General features: G+C 51.7%; 1 protein-coding gene across 1 annotated transcript in view; it reads right to left on the bottom strand.

Annotated features, from left to right (window-relative positions):
• gli3 (GLI family zinc finger 3) overlaps nucleotides 1-22,161 on the bottom strand; it is a 90,859-nt gene that overhangs the window by 48,211 nt on the left and 20,487 nt on the right. The window contains exon 3 of the mRNA XM_086150900.1: nucleotides 5,059-5,304. Within this exon, the coding sequence (XP_086007026.1) occupies nucleotides 5,059-5,304 (246 nt within the window). The remainder of the gene's footprint in view (nucleotides 1-5,058; nucleotides 5,305-22,161) is intronic.

The raw sequence follows: 22,161 nt of genomic DNA on the forward strand, positions 1-22,161 counted from the left end.
TTTGTTACCCAGGTGGCGCTCGGGGGTCCCCCGGCCCGGGCGGGGAGACAAACCGGGGCCCGTGTAAACCTTAAAGAGGATTAACCCTGCCGGAGCACTTTAATGAGACCTGAAAGTGGCGGGCACTGGAGGGCCCCGCTGATTGAGCCGTGCTCGGGCCCGGCTCCCGACGGTCCCCCCGAAACCGGCTGCCAGGCCGCCGCCGCCGCCGCAGCTTCAGCCATGTGGCCTGCAGCTGCTCCGGCACACTGAGTCACATCAAAGCGGCCCCGGCTGGGAGAACCCCAAGGTGGGAGGAAGGGTAGGGGGTGGTCATGAAAGAGGGGAGGAGGAGGAGGAGGAGGAGGAGGCTGGATGGATGGAGGAATCCCTTATCTCCTCCTGAGAGGATGCTGCTCTGCGGTGTGAGATTGTCTGGAGCTGCCACCTGTCTCAGGCATCTTTGAAGGCAACACTAAAGCCTGTGATGGGCCTGACCTCCTTGAGCTCCCATTCTTTTATGTCTCTCTTCATTTTCTGCTTTGTTACACCCCCCCCCCCCACCCCCTTCGTCCACCTCCTCCTCCTCCGCCACCTCCTTCTCCTTCTCCGCTGCTTCTCTTCTTCCCGAGCGGTATCTTACATTTCGCCGGGCCGGTGGAAACGTTTTAATTACATTGTGTTCCGTTAGCGACGCGATCCGCCGGCGCTTATCTCCGTGACGACACGGGGTAGAGGGCGAACGTGAAAAAGATCCGGGCGCAACAAGCGCGCAGAAGGTTGAGGAGGGGATGCTTTTCCCGCCGCGCCCGGGTGGTGATTATCCTCTCGGAGACCAAAGGATGACATAAGGAGGATCGGAGAAGGTCGAGATATTCCGAATAAAGCATCTCCGCTATGTTTTATCTCCCTCCGTTTCAATGGCGAACACGCGGCGACTCTTGATTTCTAAGCCGCCGGCGTTTGCCCGGGGCATCTGTTGCCCTCGACGATTTGGACCGGTCCCGTTCCGCAAACGACGACAGATGTTGCCGCGGCGATAGCAAGAAAAGAAACACTCGGGCGTTTTGTCTTTTGAACATCTCGAGTTCCTTGGAAATATCCTTAATTCCCCCCCCCGTCATATTTAATCTTGTCATTGTTAATGGAGGCCGCCATTATTCCGCTTTTTTTTTTTTTTTTTCATCTCACACGCGTGGGCTTTGCGGTAACAAGGGAAGCTCGTGACTTCAAGATGGTGGAGGAGCGGCATTCTCGCCGGCGCTTAAGATTCCGCTCGACGCCCTTGAACCATCAAACGCGGGGCGCGCACGGGCGAATATGGCGGTGGCGTGCAGCACGGGACGCCTCTAATAAGCTGTAAAAGGGGGATCATCTGATTATCCCCGGTGTGCCGGACCGAGGGGACACAGGCCGGGCCTTGTTGTTCTTTCTTGATGAAAGGAGTTGGATGGAAGGGATCCGTGCACGTAGCCTGCAGCGCGCCCCGGGCTGCTCTGCACCGCTGCGCCGCCGGGGAAAAGCACACTTCGCCGCCGCGCTCGAAAAGGCCAATATTGAAACAATCACAAAGACTAACGCTTACTCGTGTATCGTCGACCCCCCTCCCCCCCTCCCGTCCTCGCCGGGAGAGGAGGATTCGCATCTTCGAGGCCAGTCGACACTTGTCACACGGAAAAGTTTGACGCCTAACTGGCGTTTAAAGGGTGTTTTACCTTCAATATGCCTGAATATTGCTGTCTCTACGTGCATTCCCGTGCACGGATTGGGTTTTACTCACCATTCAGTGACGGGTTTGTTTTAAACAATCCATTCCCTCCTTCCGGCCCTGCGTGCCACCACACCTGTGTCTTAGTTTTATTCAAGCTGTGCAAGCAGACGTGACCTAAATTTTTAAACTGGACAAAACCAGCTTGTATGCACACACACACACACACACACACACACACACATTCGCTATTTTGCTTTGTCTTGCTCTTTTCGCGGCTCACACTCTTTGGAGATAAATGGAAAGGGCTTGTGCAGTCCATATGAACGGAGCGGTGTAATTACTGGCGCCGGGTTGTAACGCCCATTGTCGTGCGGATCACGTTCGGTTCGGTGACAGCCGGCTCACTCAGTTCAGTGGTCAGCTGCATTTTGATACGGAGACGGACGGGACGACGCGCCGGCGGTGACTGGCGTGCCACGGCCCAGTAGACCTGAGATCAGCCTCGCGCAGCACTTTGGAGTTTAACCCCTCCGTCCCACAACCCCGATGCGCTATTAAAGCGTGGGACGCCTCTCCGCCGGGGCTCAACACCCCCTCATCGGCCTCGGAACGCGGGGACAAAATGATCCAGGTAGCGGGTCACCTCCGCCCAGGCTCAGGGAGCGGAGTTACCGTGATACGTGCGAGGGAATCCCGCGGCTAAGACATCCGTGCCTCGGCTACCTCCAGCTTAGCGAGCCAGGATTCCGAGATCAGTCAAGGACAACAAGGCTTTTGTGTAGGGATTTGGCCCCGGCAGCCAGATCTGGGCGAGATTTTTAAGGGCCTACCCTAAAGGCTATCGGGCTGATAGGCAGTCATCGCCGTCTGCAGAAACCCGTAATGCGTCTGCTTTACTCTTATGAATGAACTTCTGTAGCCGCGGATACTCCACCGTCACAAAAACTCGGGCCATCCTGCCAGCACGCCGCTTAAGAGGCACTCTCTGCTAAGCTTCGATGTTGAATTTTTACCCTCTGGTCGCCTTTTGCTTTTAACAAAAAATATTCTCCGCCGTGCAAAAGAGAGCGGCGCTGAAAAGGAAAGGGCTTTAAGTCCCGCCGTCGCGTCGCTGCGCCGTCTGCCAGGGAAGTCTGGAAGAAGAGACACTTTAAAGAAGAGGATCCTCTCGGAGGAGGCCGGCGCTCCTCGCCAGCAAGTGGGCTCACTGTCGCTGCAAGACCACTGACCGACTAATCGGCGCACAATGTAAACAGATGTCGGCACCGTGCATCCCATTCACACTTTGAGACAATTAAGATTAAAAAAGAAAAAAAAAAAAACACTTCTCCCTCATTAATCCGCATCTGGAGCTGTTCTTCTTATCCCGCAGAAAAGCCCCATGTATTAGTGCGGTGGTAAGAAGGATATGGACTCTTATCCAGTGTTTGCCGAAGAAAAGCGGCTAAGACTCAGGCACCGCCACGATTAGCTAATGCTAACAATAGGGCCGCCGTTTCCTTGGCGCCTCCTCCTCCGTGCTCTGAAGTGGGTGTAAAGCCCGGAGTAAACACGGTCCCCGGGCCGGGGACGCTGGACGAGTGGGAGATCACAAACCCGATGAATAGCGGAGATTTACCCGCAACGCGCAACCCTGAGGATTAAGCCTCTTTACGCCGCGCTCGCTGTTCCGGTCCCTCCCCCCCTCCCTCGCCGCGTCGCAGAGAACCCTGCAGCCAGGTGCGGCGAGGCTGCAGGTGCGATTGCATTTAAGCACATTAAGCCTTGACAAACACATAAACACACACACACACACAGACGCTCCAGTAATGAGATTTACCTGGATACCTGAGGTCCGACATGCTGTGCAAGCACAGCGCAAAGCCACGTGGCGCCCTCTTCATCTCAAACACACACCTGGATTACATTTAGGCAGTGTGTGTGCAAAGAACGACAAACCGGAACAGGAGCCGGTGACATTTTCCACCTTGTGGCACAGGAGTGGCGACAGATGCTACCAGTTCAAAGTGGCGGCGAAGCAGGAGGAGGGCTCGGGGGGGTTTAGAGGGGAGCCTTTCATTGCGGCCAACCCGGGGACGCCGGAGCTCCGGCACCGAGTTCATTGGCACATAAAGAGGCCGCCGCCTCTGCGGACACCCCGCGCTCTCAGCACCTGGGACCTGGAGGAGTGTTTTACACACACAACTTTCATCTGGGATCACGGGTCCCACTGAGGGGTCGGGATCAGAGACGTTACAGAAAATAAACACGCCGTTGTTATATTTGGTGAATTTATCGGTCGGCTCTCTTCGCGCCGGCGACCCGCCGGGACGGCTCGGTCAAAGTTGCGATTATTAGCGGCTAAGTAAACGCAACCGAACAATTACGCTCGTGTAATTTAATCAAATCAAAATTGCCGATTAACCGTTTAAAGGCTTAAAAATAATTAGTTGACTTGAAGCTCTGCGGCCCCCTTTGACCCCCCCGCCCCGCCCTCCTCCGCCCGCCGCTTTTGAACTCCTCATTTCAGACCGTGACTTTTCCACATGACCCTAAGCTGCACGGTGACCCCCCTACCCCCGACCCCCACCCCTACCAGAAGGCTTCAGTGGTCTGGAACCTCTAGAGCTCCTTCACACACACACACACACGGAATGAGGAGTGGCAGTGTTGCTGAGCTGGGGTCGAGCTGTAATGGGCTGTAATGCTCTGCCACAACGCCATCGCCTACTTTTAAGTAACCTTTCCCTTAAAGAGCCGCGAACCCGTGGCTGAATGAGTGGTTACAGTGTGCGGCCGGGGTCCGCTGGACTTGTCATTACCCCCTCCGACCCCTACCCCGTGCTCGGGGCCAATTTAACCAGAATAAACAAGCCATCACATCAAATCTGCGTCAGCGGGCCAAGACTCCGGCGCAGAATTAACCCCCCGATCGGCTTCGAACCCCCCGAATCGTCCCGTCCTCCCGTCCGTATTAGCCTTCCCTCCTCCGCCTCTCAGCCCCTCATCTGCATTCATTTGTCTCCCTCACTCACTCGCTCGTTCGCTCGCCGACTTTCTCATAAAGTCTCCGGATCCCAGAGAAAGGTAGCAAATGGGGGGGGGGAGCCGGGGCGGGGGGCGGGGGTGGGGGGTCGGCTCTGCGGCGCTCCGAAGCTTTGAAGTGTGTGTTGATGAGAGAAAGTGCAGAGCCGTGTTCAGACAGGCCCCTAATGAGGGAATTAAGAGCCGGGGCCGGCCGTTCCCCATACTAACTCTCCCCCCACCCCATGCACGAAACCAGAAGAAATGTGCGCGTGCTTTGCAGATGCAGGTGTGTGTGTGTGTGTGTGTGTGTGTGTGTGAACGGCGTGCATGGGTTTAGACCCTCCCGCCGCCATCGGACTTACGGTAGTGTGAGTCTAAGTAGCCGTTGCGGGGGTCCATGGCAAACAGCGTGCCCCTGTACGGGAGGGCGTGGTCGGCCAGGTGGGGCAAGGAGCCGTGCAGCTCCTTCTTGAGCAGGGAGGGCCGCTCCTCCGTGGAGGTGGACGGCTCCTCGCTCATGTTCCTGTCGGTGGCGCTCGGCGTCGGGGTCTGGGAGCTGAGAGCGTTCCGCCTCTCGCGGTGGTACGGCGTGCCCGAGCCATCGTCCTCTGCAAAGAGGGAGGGGAGAGATCAGAGTTAGAAGGCTTCCAGACAATCTTAAGAGCATAACTGATTTTTACACCTTTACACAGGCCGTTAAAAATTGGATTCTGGAGCACCAAACATGCTCACACTAACAATGCCAGACAGGTAGTTTGCCATCTGATGGCCCCCAGATGACCAAATTAACAATATCACAAATATAGCACTTTCAACTTGCAAAATACATATTTTATTGCCTGTTCATATATTGTATAGTTATATATAACTATATATTACGTATAACTACACTGCTCGAAAAAATAAAGGGAACACTTAAAAAACACATCCTAGATCTAAATGAATGAAATATTCTTATGAAATACTTTGCTCTTTACACAGTTGAATGTGCTGACAACAAAATCACACAAAAATGATCAATGGAAATCAATTGTATCAACCCATGGAGGTCTGGATTAGGAATCACACTCAAAATTAAAGTGTAAAAACAAACTCCAGGCTGATCCAACTTTGATGTAATGTCCTTAAAACAAGTCAAAATGAATCTGTGTTGCTTCCTGAGTGGACACTATGATTTCACAGAAGTGTGATTGACTTGGAGTTACATTGTGTTGTTCAAGTGTTCCCTTTATTTTTTTTGAGCAGTATATATATTGTATAGTTATTTTATTGCTTATCTGTATATTTTATAAATGTTGTCTATTTTATACAGTTTTATATTTGTATTGTCCAGGACTACAGATGGAAATTAGCTATGAGCTATAATCTGGTACAAACATCTCTGCCTCTGTGCTTAATGTATTTGTACACCGTCCTAATAAACTTCTAAACAAACAAACAAACAAACAAACAAACAAGGTGAAAGACGGCGGCGATGAGCTGCAGGAGGAACGCGGTTGAGCCGACGGAAGCGTCTTTCCCTCCCCGAGTTTTATCCGCACGCTCGAAACCCCCGCGTACGTGTTGAGGGAGTCGGCTCACGTCGGAGGGCCGCCTAGCAGGAAGAGCGGGGGATCAGCTCCGCGCGCCTGCAACCCACCGGGCGTCATGAGCGTAAATCTGTGCGGGTTCGCCGTGCACGCAGCCAGACGTGGGAGTTCAGAGGCCGGCGGCGGCGGCGTCAGCGGAGCAGACGTCTCGCGCAGCCGGAGCAGCGTTTCTCCAAAGTCTCTTAAACTCAGCTATGTGTGTTCTTTTTATAAAGAGACAGATTCCCATGGAAGAGGCGGCGAGGCCTTACCGCCTGCATTCCAAGCTGCCCATTAACCAGCGTCATGGGTTGTATCAAACCCACCCTCGTTCTCCTGACCCCCCCCGACCCTCCCTTCTGTTCTCAAACTAAATCTCTCTTTCTCCGTCTGAGGGTAAAATTAGGAGGAGTGGGACCTCTGGGGAAAAGCTTCCTGGCATGCCGGGGGAAAAAAAAAAAAGGATAAATGAGGAGTTGAGTTCAAGGGCTGAGCCTCGGCAGAAAGACGTGACCCCTTAACCCCGGGCCCGACCTCTGAGTCGGGATATATGGGGGTCGGTCGGCCCCCTGACCGGGTATTAGTCTTTTCTGTTTATATAATTCTATATTGACCAGCTCAGGGAGCTTTAGTATCTCACTTTGGTTTTAATTCTCTGACTCGCCTTTCCCGGGTGGCGCTGCCTGCACGGCGTTCTTTTTCATAGACTAAGCCTGTCTGAAAAAGTCCCTTAAACTGGATTCTAAAATGCCACTTTCATTGAGCGAAGATTACTCTTGCATTCATTCATTCATTCATTTATACTTCATAAAGAGGCAAAGAACTATTCACTCCCTCAAGTCATATACAGAGACCATTCACCCTCTCATTCACAAGTCATATAGGAACAACTATTCCCAAATCGTAAAGATATTCAACCATTTACCCTCTCATTCACATGTCATATAGACGTACAAATATTCACCCTCTCATTCACACGTCATATATATACATACAAATATTCACCTTCTCATTCACATCATATATAGACGTTCAACCATTCACCCTCTCATTCTAATGTACAGACATATAACCATTCACCCTCTCATTCATACTTCATATAGAGACATACAACCATTCATCCTTTCATTCACATCATTTAGAGTCTAAATGATCTCTAAATTTTAGAAATTCGTTTTCATTCATTTTAGACATCCAGTCAATTACACGCCCATTTACCAGTCATGTAAACACAAGACCATTCACCCTCTCATTCAAACGTCATATAGACAAACAAACCTTCACTCAAGTCATGTAGAGACAGAGATCATTCACCCTCTCATTCACACGTCATATGGACATCCAAACATTTACTCGCCCTCCAATTCAGTTCATATAAAGACCTAGACCACCACCACCCCCCTCTGTGTGCCTCTAGAACACCGTTCCTTCTGCACCCTGGTGGTGGTTTTCTATTAGCGATCTGCACACCTGGACCTGGAGAGTATTTGCATGTGTCAAAAAAAAAAAACACACACACAAATAAAGATGAGAACATGGTTTCAAGTCGAGTCACAATTCATGCAGTCATCCATGTACGCATGCGCTACGAGCACGCCAGAGGAAGTCTTGCAATGTTCGCGGTGACGCCCTCGCTCCCCTTCCCCCCCCCCCCGCTAACCAACTGCGGCCCAACAGCCAATTAGGAACAGAGGAGAGGGCCAGATTAACAAGCGCCACCTTAAGAAGTGAAGAGGGCCGCAATAATGCGGCGGCACTTCACAGAAGAAGGGACGTGATCGGAGGAGGGGGGTTAAGAAAGGAAAAACAGAAGGGGAGATTGGTAGAAGAAGCGAAGAGAGGGGGAAATCACTTCTATTCCCGCCGCTCTCCCACATCCATTACCTGCGCCGAGGCCGTCGGTGCGGCGATGCGGCCCTGGCATCGGATTCAAGGATTCTTAACGCGGAACTGACAGCCGGAGAGGCAAGACGCTCTCATCCGCGGGAAATGACAGCGTCAGTTATGATATAAGTATTTAATCCTGTACTGCACAGCCAGTGATCTTATTAAGGGAATAATGGCACTTATACGGTTAAAGCTGGATTAATAGGGCTGCTCTTGCAAAGCGCAATATTAACATAAAGGGATTTCAAAATTGGGTTCATCTCCTGACATGGCTTGAAAGTCGAGAGCGTAAACGACGCTGGGAGCGAGCGCCGCAGAGGGGAAGGGCGCGCAGCCCAGTGCAGGGGCGGTGTTCCCAGTGAGCGGCGGCGGCGGTGGCGACGTGGTGCCTCGAAAACATCCAACCATGATTGGATTTGAATAGATATGATGTTAAATTTAATTTAAGAGACGATTGGTTTTCAGCAAATAGCAGCCTGCGACAAAGTGACCCCCCGCCCCCCCCCATGCACACACACGTGTACATTCATGGGAGAAATCATCACACGCCTGCAAGATATGTCAACACATAGCAAACACCTTGGCGAAATATATGTAATCAGTCCGGATATATACATATACACACACATACACACACATATGTATTTTGAAAAACATCATTATGTAAACGTTTGAGGGGTGTGTGATTTGTGTGAAATTTAGTTGATGAGAGGACGAGGACGTGGCTAGCCGCAGCGAGCGCTAACACACACACACACACACACACACACACACACACACACACACACACACACACACTAACATACGCAAAGTGAGGTTTTCACTCCCATGTAAAAACACTTTTAATGTTGACCAGTGTTTAGCTCTGAGGAACTGATTTGCTGTTTGTCTTTATGTGACGTATGAATGAATGAGAGGATGAAGGTGTGTATGTCTGTATATGTGGGCCTTGTGATTGGTCCAGGGTGAGCCCCGCCTCCTGCCCAATCACAGCAGGGATTGGCTCCACCCCCCACACACACACACACACACACATCATAAGCTGATGAATGGATGAATTTAGAAGAGTGACACGGGCTGCTACATAGGACAAGAGGCCAGAACCCATTGCGTCCCCAAGCAAGACTATCTTTGCTCTGGTTTTACGCTTGAAGCAGAATATCTCCACCGAGAGCCTGTGTGTGTCCCTAAAACACCCTTTAGACTAAGACTGAAGAGTCCATCCGCTAAGATGCTCTCCTTTCCCAACGGGCCAATACTTTTCTTCCAATCCTCTAAAATCCACAAATATTCCTGCAAAAGTTGAGCTTTCTATTTCTCACCCATATTCATCTCATTTTCTTCCTTTTTCTCTTTTATTCCAGTCTTTCTCAGTGACCCGTGCTGCAGTACGGATGACCGTTCCCCCCCGAGTGAGGTCAAGCGACAAGCAGTTCAATCACAGAAGTGTCACCGTCGCACCCCCTTCCCCCGCCCAGTTACCATGGCAAGCTAAAGGAGGGAGGGGGGCTCATCATTGTACCATATACTACCTTAAGGAGCTTCATTACTTGAGTCCATAGCACCTTAAATGGTTAAACAAACACTCAACGGCTCAAGGGTCAATTGACTCCCAGGCGTGGTGGAGAAGAAGCGGCCTTCTCAAGCATACAAGTATGGGGCTAGTGGAGGCCGAGGAAGCAGCGGTAAACACGCGCAACTTTGAAAAGTCTAACCTTCCAACACTTTCTCCGACTCCGACCGTCCACCCGGCAGACCCTTTCCCCGTTTTCCCTCCCTCATTTTTCATTCCTCTTTTATCCCCCCCACCCCCGCTCTCCCTCTTTTCCCAGGGTTGCTGCATCCAGTTCTCCACCAGTTTGCAGGTCTATTCAGCCCAAACACAAAAGCAGCAGGCCAGGCCTCTGTGGACTGGAGGAAAAGCATGCCTCTCAAAAAAAAAAAAAAAAAAAGAAAAAAAGAACTATCCCGTGCTCTCTCTCTCCCTCTCGCTCTCTCTCTCCTTCTCTCTCTCTCTCTCTATGGTGATTGAATTTCTTAACATCTTTTCAAAAAGCGCTTAAATGCCTGGAGGCGAGAGGAAGAAACAAGCTAATGGTGGATGGGGAGCACTGAACAAATTTCAGAGCCCTTTCCTGCTCGCGTTTGAGGTTGAAAGCGAGCTTCTGCCTTTCAACTTTCAAAGTCCTCCTTCCTCCTGCAGTGTCACTGAAGGATTTGAAAAGAAGGTAATTGTGCTCGCTGCCGTCCTGATCAGAGCATACGCCCCGGCTTTAGTATTTCAGGAGCTTTTTCTGCCACTATAATGGTACCTGGTGCTCCATTCCTGCATTCTCCCTCTCTTGTGCTTGCTTTCCCGCCCTCTCTCTCGCTCTCTAACCCTCTACAAATACCCGCTCTCCCTCGCTTGCTTCTTTCTCCCCCCTTCTTTCACCCCCAGCGAGCCACTCATTAAATCCTAAAAAACCCAAATTCCCCCCCCCCCCCCCCTTCACCTCGTCCAGGGGCCTTCCATTGTGAAGCCCAGAGTTGAAGAATGCCTTCAGAGAAAACCTCTCTGCGCGTCTTGTAGTGTGTCGGCGAATGGAAAAAAAAAAAAAAAAAAAAAAAGTGTGGGTGCAATGACAGAATTAAACCAGGAATAATGAGGTGCAGAGGCGGGCCCATTCCTGTGAGGCTAAAGTTAAGGGCGCCCGGACAATTCTGGTAAAAAAAGAAAAGTGAAACAAAAGCTTTGTGTTTTTTTTTATTTTTTTTTATACGTGTTGTTTGGGAGGGTGTTCTCCAGAGGCGGGGGGGGGGGGGTGAAGAACAAGGATTACCGTTCCTCCACACGCCAATCTGTCTTTTGACTCCGGCGCAGCCGATGTGCCCTCCGGCCCAAACCCTGTCAGTCTCCAAGGCCGGGACACGGAAGTTTCAGGAGTGCACAAAGACCCGTTGCAACATCGCAACCCCCCCCTCCCTACCACCTTTTCTAAAAAGACTAAACATCAGAGGAGGTGTTTTTCGTACCTCTGAGCCGGAGCCAGATCCGCGCCGTGCTCCACCTTCGAACTTCTCAAAGCGCCGTTGTCAGTGGCACAAGGAGGTTTTTGGCCGGGGGAAGAACGTGGAGGAGAGGAGTCGGGGATATATGGCGAAATCACAAAAAAAAAAAAAAAAAAAAAAAAAAAACACCTCTTCAAAGCCCCTCTCCTCCTGTGCAATAATCTCTTGCTCCTTTTTCACTCTCCCTCTCTCTCTCTCTTTCTCTTGCAAATCGACTCCCGGGAAAGACTTGAGACTCCCCAATTAACAATGAGAGGGGGAAGAAAATTCCAGCAGCTGGCTGGAGTTTAATAAGAGCACCTCTCCAAGCGGCTTAGGCTTATGTACCTGATTCACCGGCGCTGGCAGCAGCGTTATAGACAGAGGGAATCATTCACGATTAGTGCAGGCTGGGAGATGAGGGGAAGGTGGGGGGGGTCTCAAACTCCACCGTGCACAACAAGAGCACGGGGCGGGGTTGGGTTGAGTCGGGGGAGGATTACGGCGATTGTGTGAGGTACCGTTCCGATCAACTTCGCTCCCCACGGCGGAGTTCAGCTCGGCATTTTGTGAAGGTTATCGAGTCCCGACGGGCTCGCCCTCGCCGACAAATCTTCCAAACATCGGCGTCGGGCGGTTATCCTTGAGAGTCTGCCAGAGTTCCCCGCGACCCCCACCCCGGCTGCTGTGAAAGTTGACTTTGTGGCGTTGCCTGGATGTGCCTCGGCGGGGCGAATCCGCTGCGGCGTATTACCCCGCCATTAGCATGTGACTGATGTGCGGATGGCGAGCAAGGGGAGCCTGGTTAGCGGTCCACCGCTGGCTGCTAATTTCTCATGCAGATCCCACCAACGCCAGGCAAATTTAAACAACTCCCACATCTCAATTTGGCTCTCGGCGCTCCCCTTCCACCCCCCACCCGCCCCGGCGCGGGCCTGTTCTCCGTGCCGCCGGGGGTCTGCTGGGACGCATCCCAGAGCCCGGCATCTCGCCGCCCCTGGGATGGGGGGGGGGGGGGACGGAGGGAGGGGGTGGAGGAATCAAAGTCCGCTTGGCTTCTTCCTCCGTCCATGCACTCACCTCAAATCAGCCTCCCAGCAGGACGGTGTCATGCCAGGCCTCCACCTGCCCTCCAGCCGCCCCGCGTCCGCCCATCACGGGCACCGGCTCACCGCCGAGCGGCCCCTGAAACCCCACCAGCTTTTCATCAGGGCCACATTGTGAGGGAGCAATGAGCATCGCAAGGAAGGCACGCGTGTTTTTTTTTTTTTTTTTTTTTGACCGTGGATGGTTATGGGCTTTTAAGAGTTTTTTTTTCTTCCTTTTTCGCATCACTCAGAGGGCACCTTGGACCGCTTCCTCTCACGAATCAAACACCGAGAGATGCACTGATGAAGGATTCAAAGAAAAAAAAAAGCACGCCGGCCAATCGCGAGCGAGGCTCCGGACCGTCGACCGGCCGCGGTCGACCTGGAAATTCCTTCGCGTTCCGCGACAATATACGATGATTGTGCGGAAACGCGACCGGTTCTGGGGAGGGCGGATCCGGGCAGGCGTCCCGGCAGGCCAGCGCGGGGGCCAGTTTTCCACCCCGGCCTCGGCGCTGGAATCCCACTTCTGACACCAGAGCGATCCGGACCGAGTCTGCGGCGCTCAGATTAGGAGCCGCTCGCCAAGAGAAATGTATATCCGGCCAAAGCAAAGAGCGGCGGCGCCAGCAGTCGGGATAAGATAGAAAAAAAAATAATACAGCCATTTCGAGCGCGTGGAGCATGGAGCGCGGTCCGGAATGCCGGCGAGGACGTCTCCCACCTGCATTGGAGAGCAACTTCGTAAAGCTCTCGGACTCAACTTCTAATGAGCTTTACGTTACGGCGGCCGGACGCGTCGCGCCGCTCTGCCGGCGGAGGGCGAGCGCTCTCGGCGAACGTGCGAACGCGTCTGGCGGATTGAGACGTAACGGCTTCCATTAAGATAGCCGAGATAGCGCTGACGAGGAGCCGGTTAATTAGACTCTTCAAAGCACCTGCCCACCGTCCTGCAGGGAGGATCAATGGACGCCCCCTGCCCCATTTAAAGGCATGTTGCTGCTTAACTAAGGCTAGCAGGCTAATTTCACTTTTGACATTTGATATCTCAGGAATGAGAGGGATCAGCCATTTATCTGGAACAGGATTACACACACACACACATGCATGAGCACACAGCCGCACACATGCAGGCATGCACACAAACCCACACACCCACACACCCACACACACATGCAGTGGCCCCTGTCTTCTTCCCCCGCTCAGGCCGGATTCATTAATTTTCCTCCCTGCTAAGTACTTTATCAATGACTTGTGGAAGTCTGGTTCCAGCAGACAGCCCTCCTCCCTCCCTTCCTTTCTTTCTCATGCTGTCTCTTTCTCCCTCGCGCTCTCTGCAACGTTAGTCCGGCTATCGCTAAACTGCGAGGACGTCCGCGGTGAAAGGTCACGTCGGACTCCCGCTCGGGCCGGACGGACGGCGAGATTCGGAGAGCTTTCCCGACGCCGATAACTTTCGGTGCAGTCCGACCCGCCCGCTCGCGAGATCCTCTGAGAGGTAGCTTTATGGTTTCTCTCACATCTGGTTTCCATGGAATCCACATCCATCATTACCCAGAAGCTCCATGTGCTATTCAAACTGTTTCTGCTTTCGTGTTTTTCAAATGATTATTTCTAGCTTCCTGTTCCGCAGTGCTTCTTCTCACGAACAAAAACAGCAAAGTCGACTGGATGTGTCTGTGTGTGTGTGTATGTGTATGTGTGTGTGTGTGTGTGTGTGTGTGCGCGTACAGCACCATGTCTGTGTCACTGTGCAAGACATGATCCAATGTTTGGCGATTATCACGCACCGTATAACATAGATCTCAGTGTTTTCTCCATTCTCATGAACATAAATGTCTACTGTCTATTTATTTATGCACAATTTAATGACCATTTCAACTGCACTTTGGTGGAGCATAACTTATCTTCCGTAAAGTCTGTCTCTATTCCGCAACATTTAATATCCATCTGTATAATACGTTCATAGCTCCCAATCTGTAAATTATCAACATTATACACAATGTAAATACTGCTAATTTAGTTAATATATCAGCACTTGCTGCTTTTTTTTTGGCACCTCTGGTTAGACACCCTGTAATTGCACACGTGTAATGACAATAAAGTTGAAAATAATCTAATCATAAATACTATTTTTCAAACCTTCACCTTTGCCACATCAGGAGTGGGAGGGGTAAGAGCTAATTTGCACTTGAGTGTGACAAATGTGCCAGCGCGGGCCTTTCATGCTGCAGCTGGAAGCGCGTCCAGTTATCAAACAGTGTGTGAAAACCATTAATGCCACCGTCAGCTAGGCGGTTGCTTTCAATGCATTTGCTAATGTGTCACATAAACATGCTTAATGTCATTGAAACGATCCCATCATCTTTATTACAACCATCATCGTTATTTCCTTTCTGACAATCTGACAGTATTTTGACTAAAGGTTTGGACACGTTTGCTGCCAAACCCCCGAATTTCACCTTTCCCTGCCCTCGAGCTGTCACATGCATGGGAGCCCGCTTAGCGCCCAGGGTGTAATTCAGCCGCCTCCCCCCTCGCAGCACAGGTGAGATCTTCAACCCGTCATTACAGAGTCAAGAGAAGATCAGCGGCGTCGTTAAACAAACGGCGACCCCTATTTCCCGCCACGGCCGAACCCACTGGCGTCTGGACTTTTTTGGTCTTCAAGCGGATATTCAGATCGATTCCATTTATTTGCAGGAGGAAAATTCATTCATTCATCCATTCATTTTTGACAGCGCTTATCCTGCTGTCAGGGTCTGAGGGCAGGGGGTGATATCTCAGCTGTCATTGGGCGAAAACCGCTGGGCTACATTAAAAATGACAAAACCATTTATCCTCGTATATACATGTTATATATGGACAGAGAACCATTCACTCATTCACGTGTCATATACAAACAACCATTCACACACTCATTCACACTTCATATAGAGGTACCATTCACTCACTCATTTATATGTCATATATGGACATTCACGCTTTTATTCTATTGTAGAGATATACAACTATTCACTCACTCATTCACACATCATACAGACATACAACCGTTCATTCATTCATAGGTCTTATATGGTCATACGACCGTTCACACATCATCTATAAACAACCATTCAGTCACTAACTCTAATGTACAGACATGAAAATTGATTAACCCTCATATTATGTTAAGGGTCAATTTGACCCATTGGGTCAATGGGTCAAATGGGTCAAATTGACCCTTAACATAATATGAGGGTTAAGTACTCATTCATACATTGTATAGAGGCTTTCAACCATTCATCCATCTTCTGCCACTTATCCTGCATTCAGGGTCACGGGTCAACCATTCACCCTCTCATTTTAAGGTAGAGACATACAACCATTCACTCACTCATTCACACGCCGGACATAAAAACATTCACCCCGTCATTCAAATGCCATTTCGAGACATTCGAAGGTTCACCCTGTCAATCAAGCATCTGGATTATTCAGTCTCAGATGAAGTTCTTGCGGGAGGAACCGGACAGACAGACAGACCCCCGGTCAGAATTGAACCAGCGACCTTCTCGCTGTGCGACACATACGCAAGCTTAGCTGATGCATGAGCGAATGCAGTTTCCGAACAGCATTCGGTTTCATTCGGGGGTTTGTCGCTCACAGTTGGGTCGGCCCGCTGCTCGGCCGGGGGAGGAAACGTGTCACACGCGAGGCATTTGAGGAATCCCACGCTTCCAACGTCTCCAAATCCCGTCGGTCGTTTTCATTCTTAAACCCCCCCACCCCACCCAGCGCCTCCAACCCCTTCCCCGTCGCAGGTTTCCATCAGCGTCGACATTGTTTTGCTACGCACCGGCGTGCGCTGGTAACTTCAAACGCATACCGCACCGATGGCGACGATGAAAACCAGAGGAATTATAAGGTTATTAAAAAACAGGGGGCACAAAAGCGAAAAAGAACTTAACTGTGGATTATGTTAACTCAGTGTATATTTTCTTTCCTCTATTCCATCTTATTTCTGTATTTCCTCAGGTCTCTCTCCCCTCCCCCGACTGCCCTCCTCCAGGTAATGATCCCTCTTTGTGTATGACCTGCCTTGTCGCTCCCCGCCTTCGCTCCTCGCCGCCGCCTCTAACCACTGCATTACTTCAACATTAATCCCCACATTACACATAAATATGGCCGCCGCCGCTCCAGTGGCACGCCGCTGTCATATCTAGCGTCTCTTATTGAATATGTGGGTTTAATGGGGGCGGCGGCGGCGGGGGGGATCAAAGTAGAGGTGGCTAAATGCTAAAGGCAATTTGCAGTTTAACAGTAGCATCCCCTCCTGCGCCGCTACGTCCCACCATCCCTATCTTTACACGCCGTCTCCAATTGCGTGCTCTCGCCCCTCCATTCCCCCAGCTTTTTTCGCTCTCCGTTCCCATGTACCCCCCCCCCACCCCCACCCCCACCCCAAATCCCCCCCCCTTTATTTCCCTTTTACCGAATACCAACCCCCCCCCCCTCCGTTTGCCCCGTCCCTCCCTGCCGGGCCGCTGTGGGCCCGTTGGACTCCTGCAGCCCCACGCTGAGCTGCTCCAGAGCCAAACTGGAACAAAGAGCCCATAGAGTGAACCTGAGACATAATGTGAGCCGCCTCTGACAGCACGGAAGATGAAGTCATGAGGTCACTAAACAGTTAATAATCACACGCAGACACACACACACACACACACACAAACCTCGCCCCTTCTTCCAGCTGCATCGAGTGTGTGCACAGTTCGCTAGTGTGAGAAAACCAGCGATTATTCGTCCGCATCTGAGCGTGACGGCGTTCACGCCGCGTGCAACACGTGCGCGTGTGCGTCTCACCGCGCGTGCAGATGGGTAAGAAGATTCCATGATGCTTGAAAATGCACAGGGGAGGAAAAAAAAAAATGCAACTTTCAGTTCTGTTGTTCGTGCCAGCCGTGTTGGGAGGAAAAAAAAAAAACTATTCTTCTCCTGTCTGGAGTGTGTCTGGCACCAAGTTTGATGCGAGACACGTCTCCGCGGGACCGGAGGTGTCGCTCTGAGGCCGGGGCGCCAAACATCATTAGCCTCGCAGCTCCCAGTGGACAAAGAGGGCCGACGAATTCTGATCTAAGTTCCATTTTCGCTGAATAGGACAGCAGTCCCTTGTTTATCGCAGGGGCTGCGCACTGAAACAAATAAAGTAGCGACCATACTTTTATCTTATTACTTATATATATTTTTAAAGCGCATTACTTTTGTTATCCTTCCCCCTTATAAAAACTTTCTACTCTTACACGAGTAGCCATCTAAGTCCAAGTGAAATGAACGAAGCATGCTAGGCTCATTAGATGCTACCGTCGCTACCGAGCCAATCGGAGCCCAGGATACAGGACGCCACGCTCTGGTCGCTCGCCACCCTCGAAAATGCTTATTTAACCATGAAAAACTGTAAATAATAAACACGTAAAAATGCATTAATACCAGAAAAACCCCGTGGTATAGCGAAAAACCAGCGCTATGAAATTAGGAGATGCAAGAGTTCTGCGATACGGTGACAACGTGAGAGGTGAATACCGCTGTATTCCAATGTTTCTGTGACGCGTTGACAATAAAGATTATTCTATTCAACCTCTCCGCCCAATATCGGGCTCTGGCCACTTTGAGGCCGCGTTCCTCCACGACGACGGCGAACTAGAACGCTGCGAAAGGGTCCGAGGGATGGGGGGGATGGGCCTTCGGGCGGCGATAAAAAAAAAAAAAAAAAAAAAAAAAAAAGGACCAATTGCTTAGCGTTCGAAGGTCTCGCTTAAGTTCAAGTTACGCCGGCCCTCGGCTGTAAGCTACAGACGCTCGTTTCCCCGCAAGTGGGGTGTTTCTTTCAAGCCCTGTCTGCGCTGCACATCTGAGTTCAATTCTCCGTGTGCCCCCGCTCCGAAAATCAATTCCTCCTCCACTCCCCTGCACTTTTCCTCCAGCTCCGCGAGCATACCGGGGCAGGGGGGGGGGGGGGGGGGGGGGGATTACGCTGTCCCTCCCCGGATCCATGCGAGTCAACAAATGGTTCTTATCAGCTGACACCCCTTTTCCTCCAACCCCCTGCCATCCAGGAGGAGAGGCAGAAAAAGCGGCCAAGCCTCTCCGGCGCGGATGTGTTTCTGGGCTCCGTCTGCCAATAGTGGCAACTCTTTTCACACTTAAAGGCCTGAGCTATTTATGAGTGCCCTGGGAGGACGGGGCGCGCAGCACCGGAGGGTGGGAAGAACGGGAAGGGAGAAGCCGCTGCTGCTCCTCAGCGTCTGCTTCTAATCAATCACCAGAAATCACCGCCGCGGTAAATGGCCTTTGATCCTGGCTCCTCTTTCGCGCTGCGCTGGAGAGAGGATGGATGTTGGGGGGGGGAGAAGGGCGAGAGTCGAGGCCCAGGGGGTGTGGAGGTCAGGGGAGGGAGATTAGGGGTGTGTTGCCTTTTGCTCTCTCAAACCCCCGAAAGCATGTCTTGATTTTTTTATCCCACGAGTTCCGAGTCGGGGCCGAGGCTGGAATTCGCCGGCTAATGCGGAGAGAGCGGGTAAGATCTGGACCCGGTCCTTCAACAAGCGTTTCGAACAAACTGTTTAGTTTCTGCGGGAGATGAGAAAGGGCAGGTGGCCTTTTGCGCAGAGGCCTCCGGTGCTTTAACCCAAACTTTGCGCTGGACTTTTTCTGCCTGGGTGTCTTCATAGTGACGTGCGCAAAGATGAAACACCCAACGTGTTCACAGATATATATATGATGGGGGGGGGGGACACGTGACACGTGGCAACATGATCTCCTCAACTCCTGAAGGTCTGGATCAAGAAACAGGAGGTTCCTTTCCTCAGGAAGCCTTTTAGAAATGCTCACCGGTCCAGGAAATGCTTCATGGAACATGCGAAAAAGGCGATGCTATTAGATTAAATAGCAGAGCTCGGTTGCGGCTCTTCAGCTGGAACAAACCGTTACATCATAACGTACATGTTATTTAATAGTTAATCGTCCACAGACCCGGTTCAAGGAGGCCAGACCTGCATTTTGATCTACCGCCCAGGTGATCAGCACCACCTGCAGGACGCTCTCCTTGCATTGACTATTTCGAAAAAAAACCCAGGTGGCGAGGCTACCGGTCGCCGCCTGGTCCCCAGCCCTGATTCAACAAGGGCCCGGCTGTGATAAGGACCTGAGGGCGAGTGCGCGGGGGGAAGAACACACCATAATAAATCCCCCTGGCAGGGTCAGGACACTCCTGCTTTGTTCTTACTGGCAGGAGGGAGGCCACTGATGCCGACCAACAAATGGTCATAGTGGTAGAATAATCAACTACTGTGTCCTGGCTTTATGGGTTTATGAGTTTACGGGGCCCTCGGACACCCGGGCACCTCCTCAGCGAAGAAGTCTGCGGTGTCTTCGGTGTCTGCGGCGCCGCATTATATCTCTCACGCCGTGTAGGCCGATTTGTTTTTTTGTGAGGCCGCGTGACCCAGATGACCTCCGCTTCTAAGGTCTCCCAGGCACCTATTGTGGTGACGGCAGCGCCGGCGGGCTTCCCCGGGAGGGGTGCCGTCATGTTCAGCGGGAGCCCGTCGGAGAAGACGGTCTACCTCGAAGTGTACAGCTTCAGTTTGGATCCAGGAAGTAACCTCCTCCTCCGGAGACCGGTGCGACATGCACTTTCAACTCCACACTCAAAAACAAACCACTGAAGAAGAAGAAGAGGAAGACGCGAAAAGGACAGCACTGAAGTGGAAGGTGTCACGGTGTTCATGTCTTGCATGGCGGGAATAGAACCGTGGACTATCAGATGGATTGAAGCGTTTTTATCTTCTCCCTGCACTGCTTCGCCGTGTGAAGAACCCACTTAGCCGTTAGCTAACTCTACAATTATTCTGGCCAGAATGTAGATAATCCTAGGCGAGTCCTTGAAACCTTTCTGAGCTCTGACGCATCGCAGGCCTGAGCAGCTCGGACCTCCTTGCGTGTCCATTTCTAGCTGCTTCTTTCCGTTGTGTCGCAAGAACACAACTGAACAGTGACCACAATAGGAAATAGTTTTTAAAAATGGCGATCCGCGGTCCACGAGAAGTATCTGGAAATGGGCGTGGCTTATAAGTTCCACCAATCACTAAGTTTGCCTCAAGAGTACGAGCGAAGACGGTTCCAGGGGCCGAAAGTTTCTGATTCCTCTGCTGTCCGAACGCACGGAGAAACTGACTAATTCCTAAAAAGTTTCCGGGAACTGCAAAAAGTTCCTACGGTGCGAAAAGCAGCTAATGACCCCGACTCCAAACACCTGCCAAATGTTTTTATTAAAAAAACACTGAGCGCTCCGATGTAGAAAGCGCCATCCAAAAATCTTTGATCTATAATCCCAACACCTGAATGCACCCGGGCTTCAGCCGGATTACACGCGGTTCAGATCGGATAATCAATCCCCCCCCAACCCGTTCGGAAGCCACGTTATTGCCAATCCAGCGGAGGCCGACGCAACCACTGCAGAAGACGACCACCACTACAAAAACCAGAATCCTAAAGGAGTGGTCGAAAGGCTCATCCTGGAGTTTTTTTAGTTTTTTTTTTTTTTGTCTTTTACACAGTTGACCCCCAAAAAAAAACTCATTTGAATTCCACTCCAGTCCAGCTCAGGCAGAATCTCCACAGGATCCAAAAGTTCTAAGGCTACTGCTAACATGCATTTTCCAGCAGCGAAGGGGGCAGCAAAGCTCCGACAAAGCAGATCTGTGCAGGCAGAAGTTTGCCAGAGCAGAGAAGCCGGGAGCCGGGGGCCGGGGGCCGGGCGGCCCGTGTTACCCTCCGCCCCGAGTAGCAGAGAGGCTAAGCTAATCCAACGCCTCAGGACACTGCGATGGGGCTCTGCCAAAGCCTGTCTCCCTGCTGCTGCAGAAAATTGCCTTCAGTTCAGAGGGCCATGAAATGGCTGTGAAAGCAAATCACATCCAGTGTGTGTGTGTGTGTGTGTGTGTGTGTGTGCACTTTCTGAGTTTGTCTACAGGTGTTTTCTCGTCTGCTCCTTGTGTATGGCCTTAAATCAAAGGTGGACGCTGCAGAACAGAAACCTCACTTTCTAATTGCGCAGTGTGTTATCGATGCAGCAGGGAGGGGTGTGTGGATGGTGGCGTGTCAGGCTCCCTAACGCCTCCGCCATTGTGCTGTTTGACCCCGTGGGGGCCGGGGAAGGGGGGGGTGGGGGGGTCGGTCCTCTCTCATTAGCCACCCGCAGGGCCGAGTCGACTCCGTGCTTTGGGTCCCCCAAAGATCGCACTGAGATAAAAATGGCGATCGCGTGGTTTAAAAGTGAAGAGCTGAGGTGGCGGCATGAGGAGGAGGAGGAGGAGGAGGCAGGACACAGCGGAGAAACAGTTGATTATGAGTTCCTTCAAGTGATCAATGATTTCATTAACAAGACGGATCACGCGGCTGTCACCGCGGTGACACGGGCTGAGGGATGATCCGCTCCCACTGCCTCCGCACCCCCCCCCCCCCCCCCGAAATCTCCCCTCCTCCCCTCGCGTCCTCCCTTCTTCCACCCCGTCCTTCCAATATCGCCTCCCTCTACCGACAACACAGGGGAGGGGGAGAAAAAAAAAGGGGTGGTGGTGGAGCACAGTGTTGACAGAGATGGGGTGGGGATGGGGGCAGTCATGAGGGAGGGAGGGGGTGGAGGGAAGGAGGGACGGGGCGGAGGAGGGAGGAAGAAAAGTGAAAATCCATTTTGAAACCCATTTTCAATTAGGGCTCCACAAGCTGTTATCACAGGTGTCCCAGAATGGGGGCCCGTAAGTGAAAATGTCTCCTATCCGTTTCTGAAATGAAACCTTATCTGGGAGGCACAAAGATGGCGGGGACAGCGTATCTGTAAATTACTTTCCATCCCCAC

The sequence above is a fragment of the Fistularia commersonii genome, chromosome 8 (genome assembly GCF_037954325.1).
Source record: "Fistularia commersonii isolate RoL2024-O1a breed Wild chromosome 8, RoL_Fcom_v1.0, whole genome shotgun sequence".
Lineage (NCBI taxonomy): Eukaryota > Metazoa > Chordata > Actinopteri > Syngnathiformes > Fistulariidae > Fistularia > Fistularia commersonii.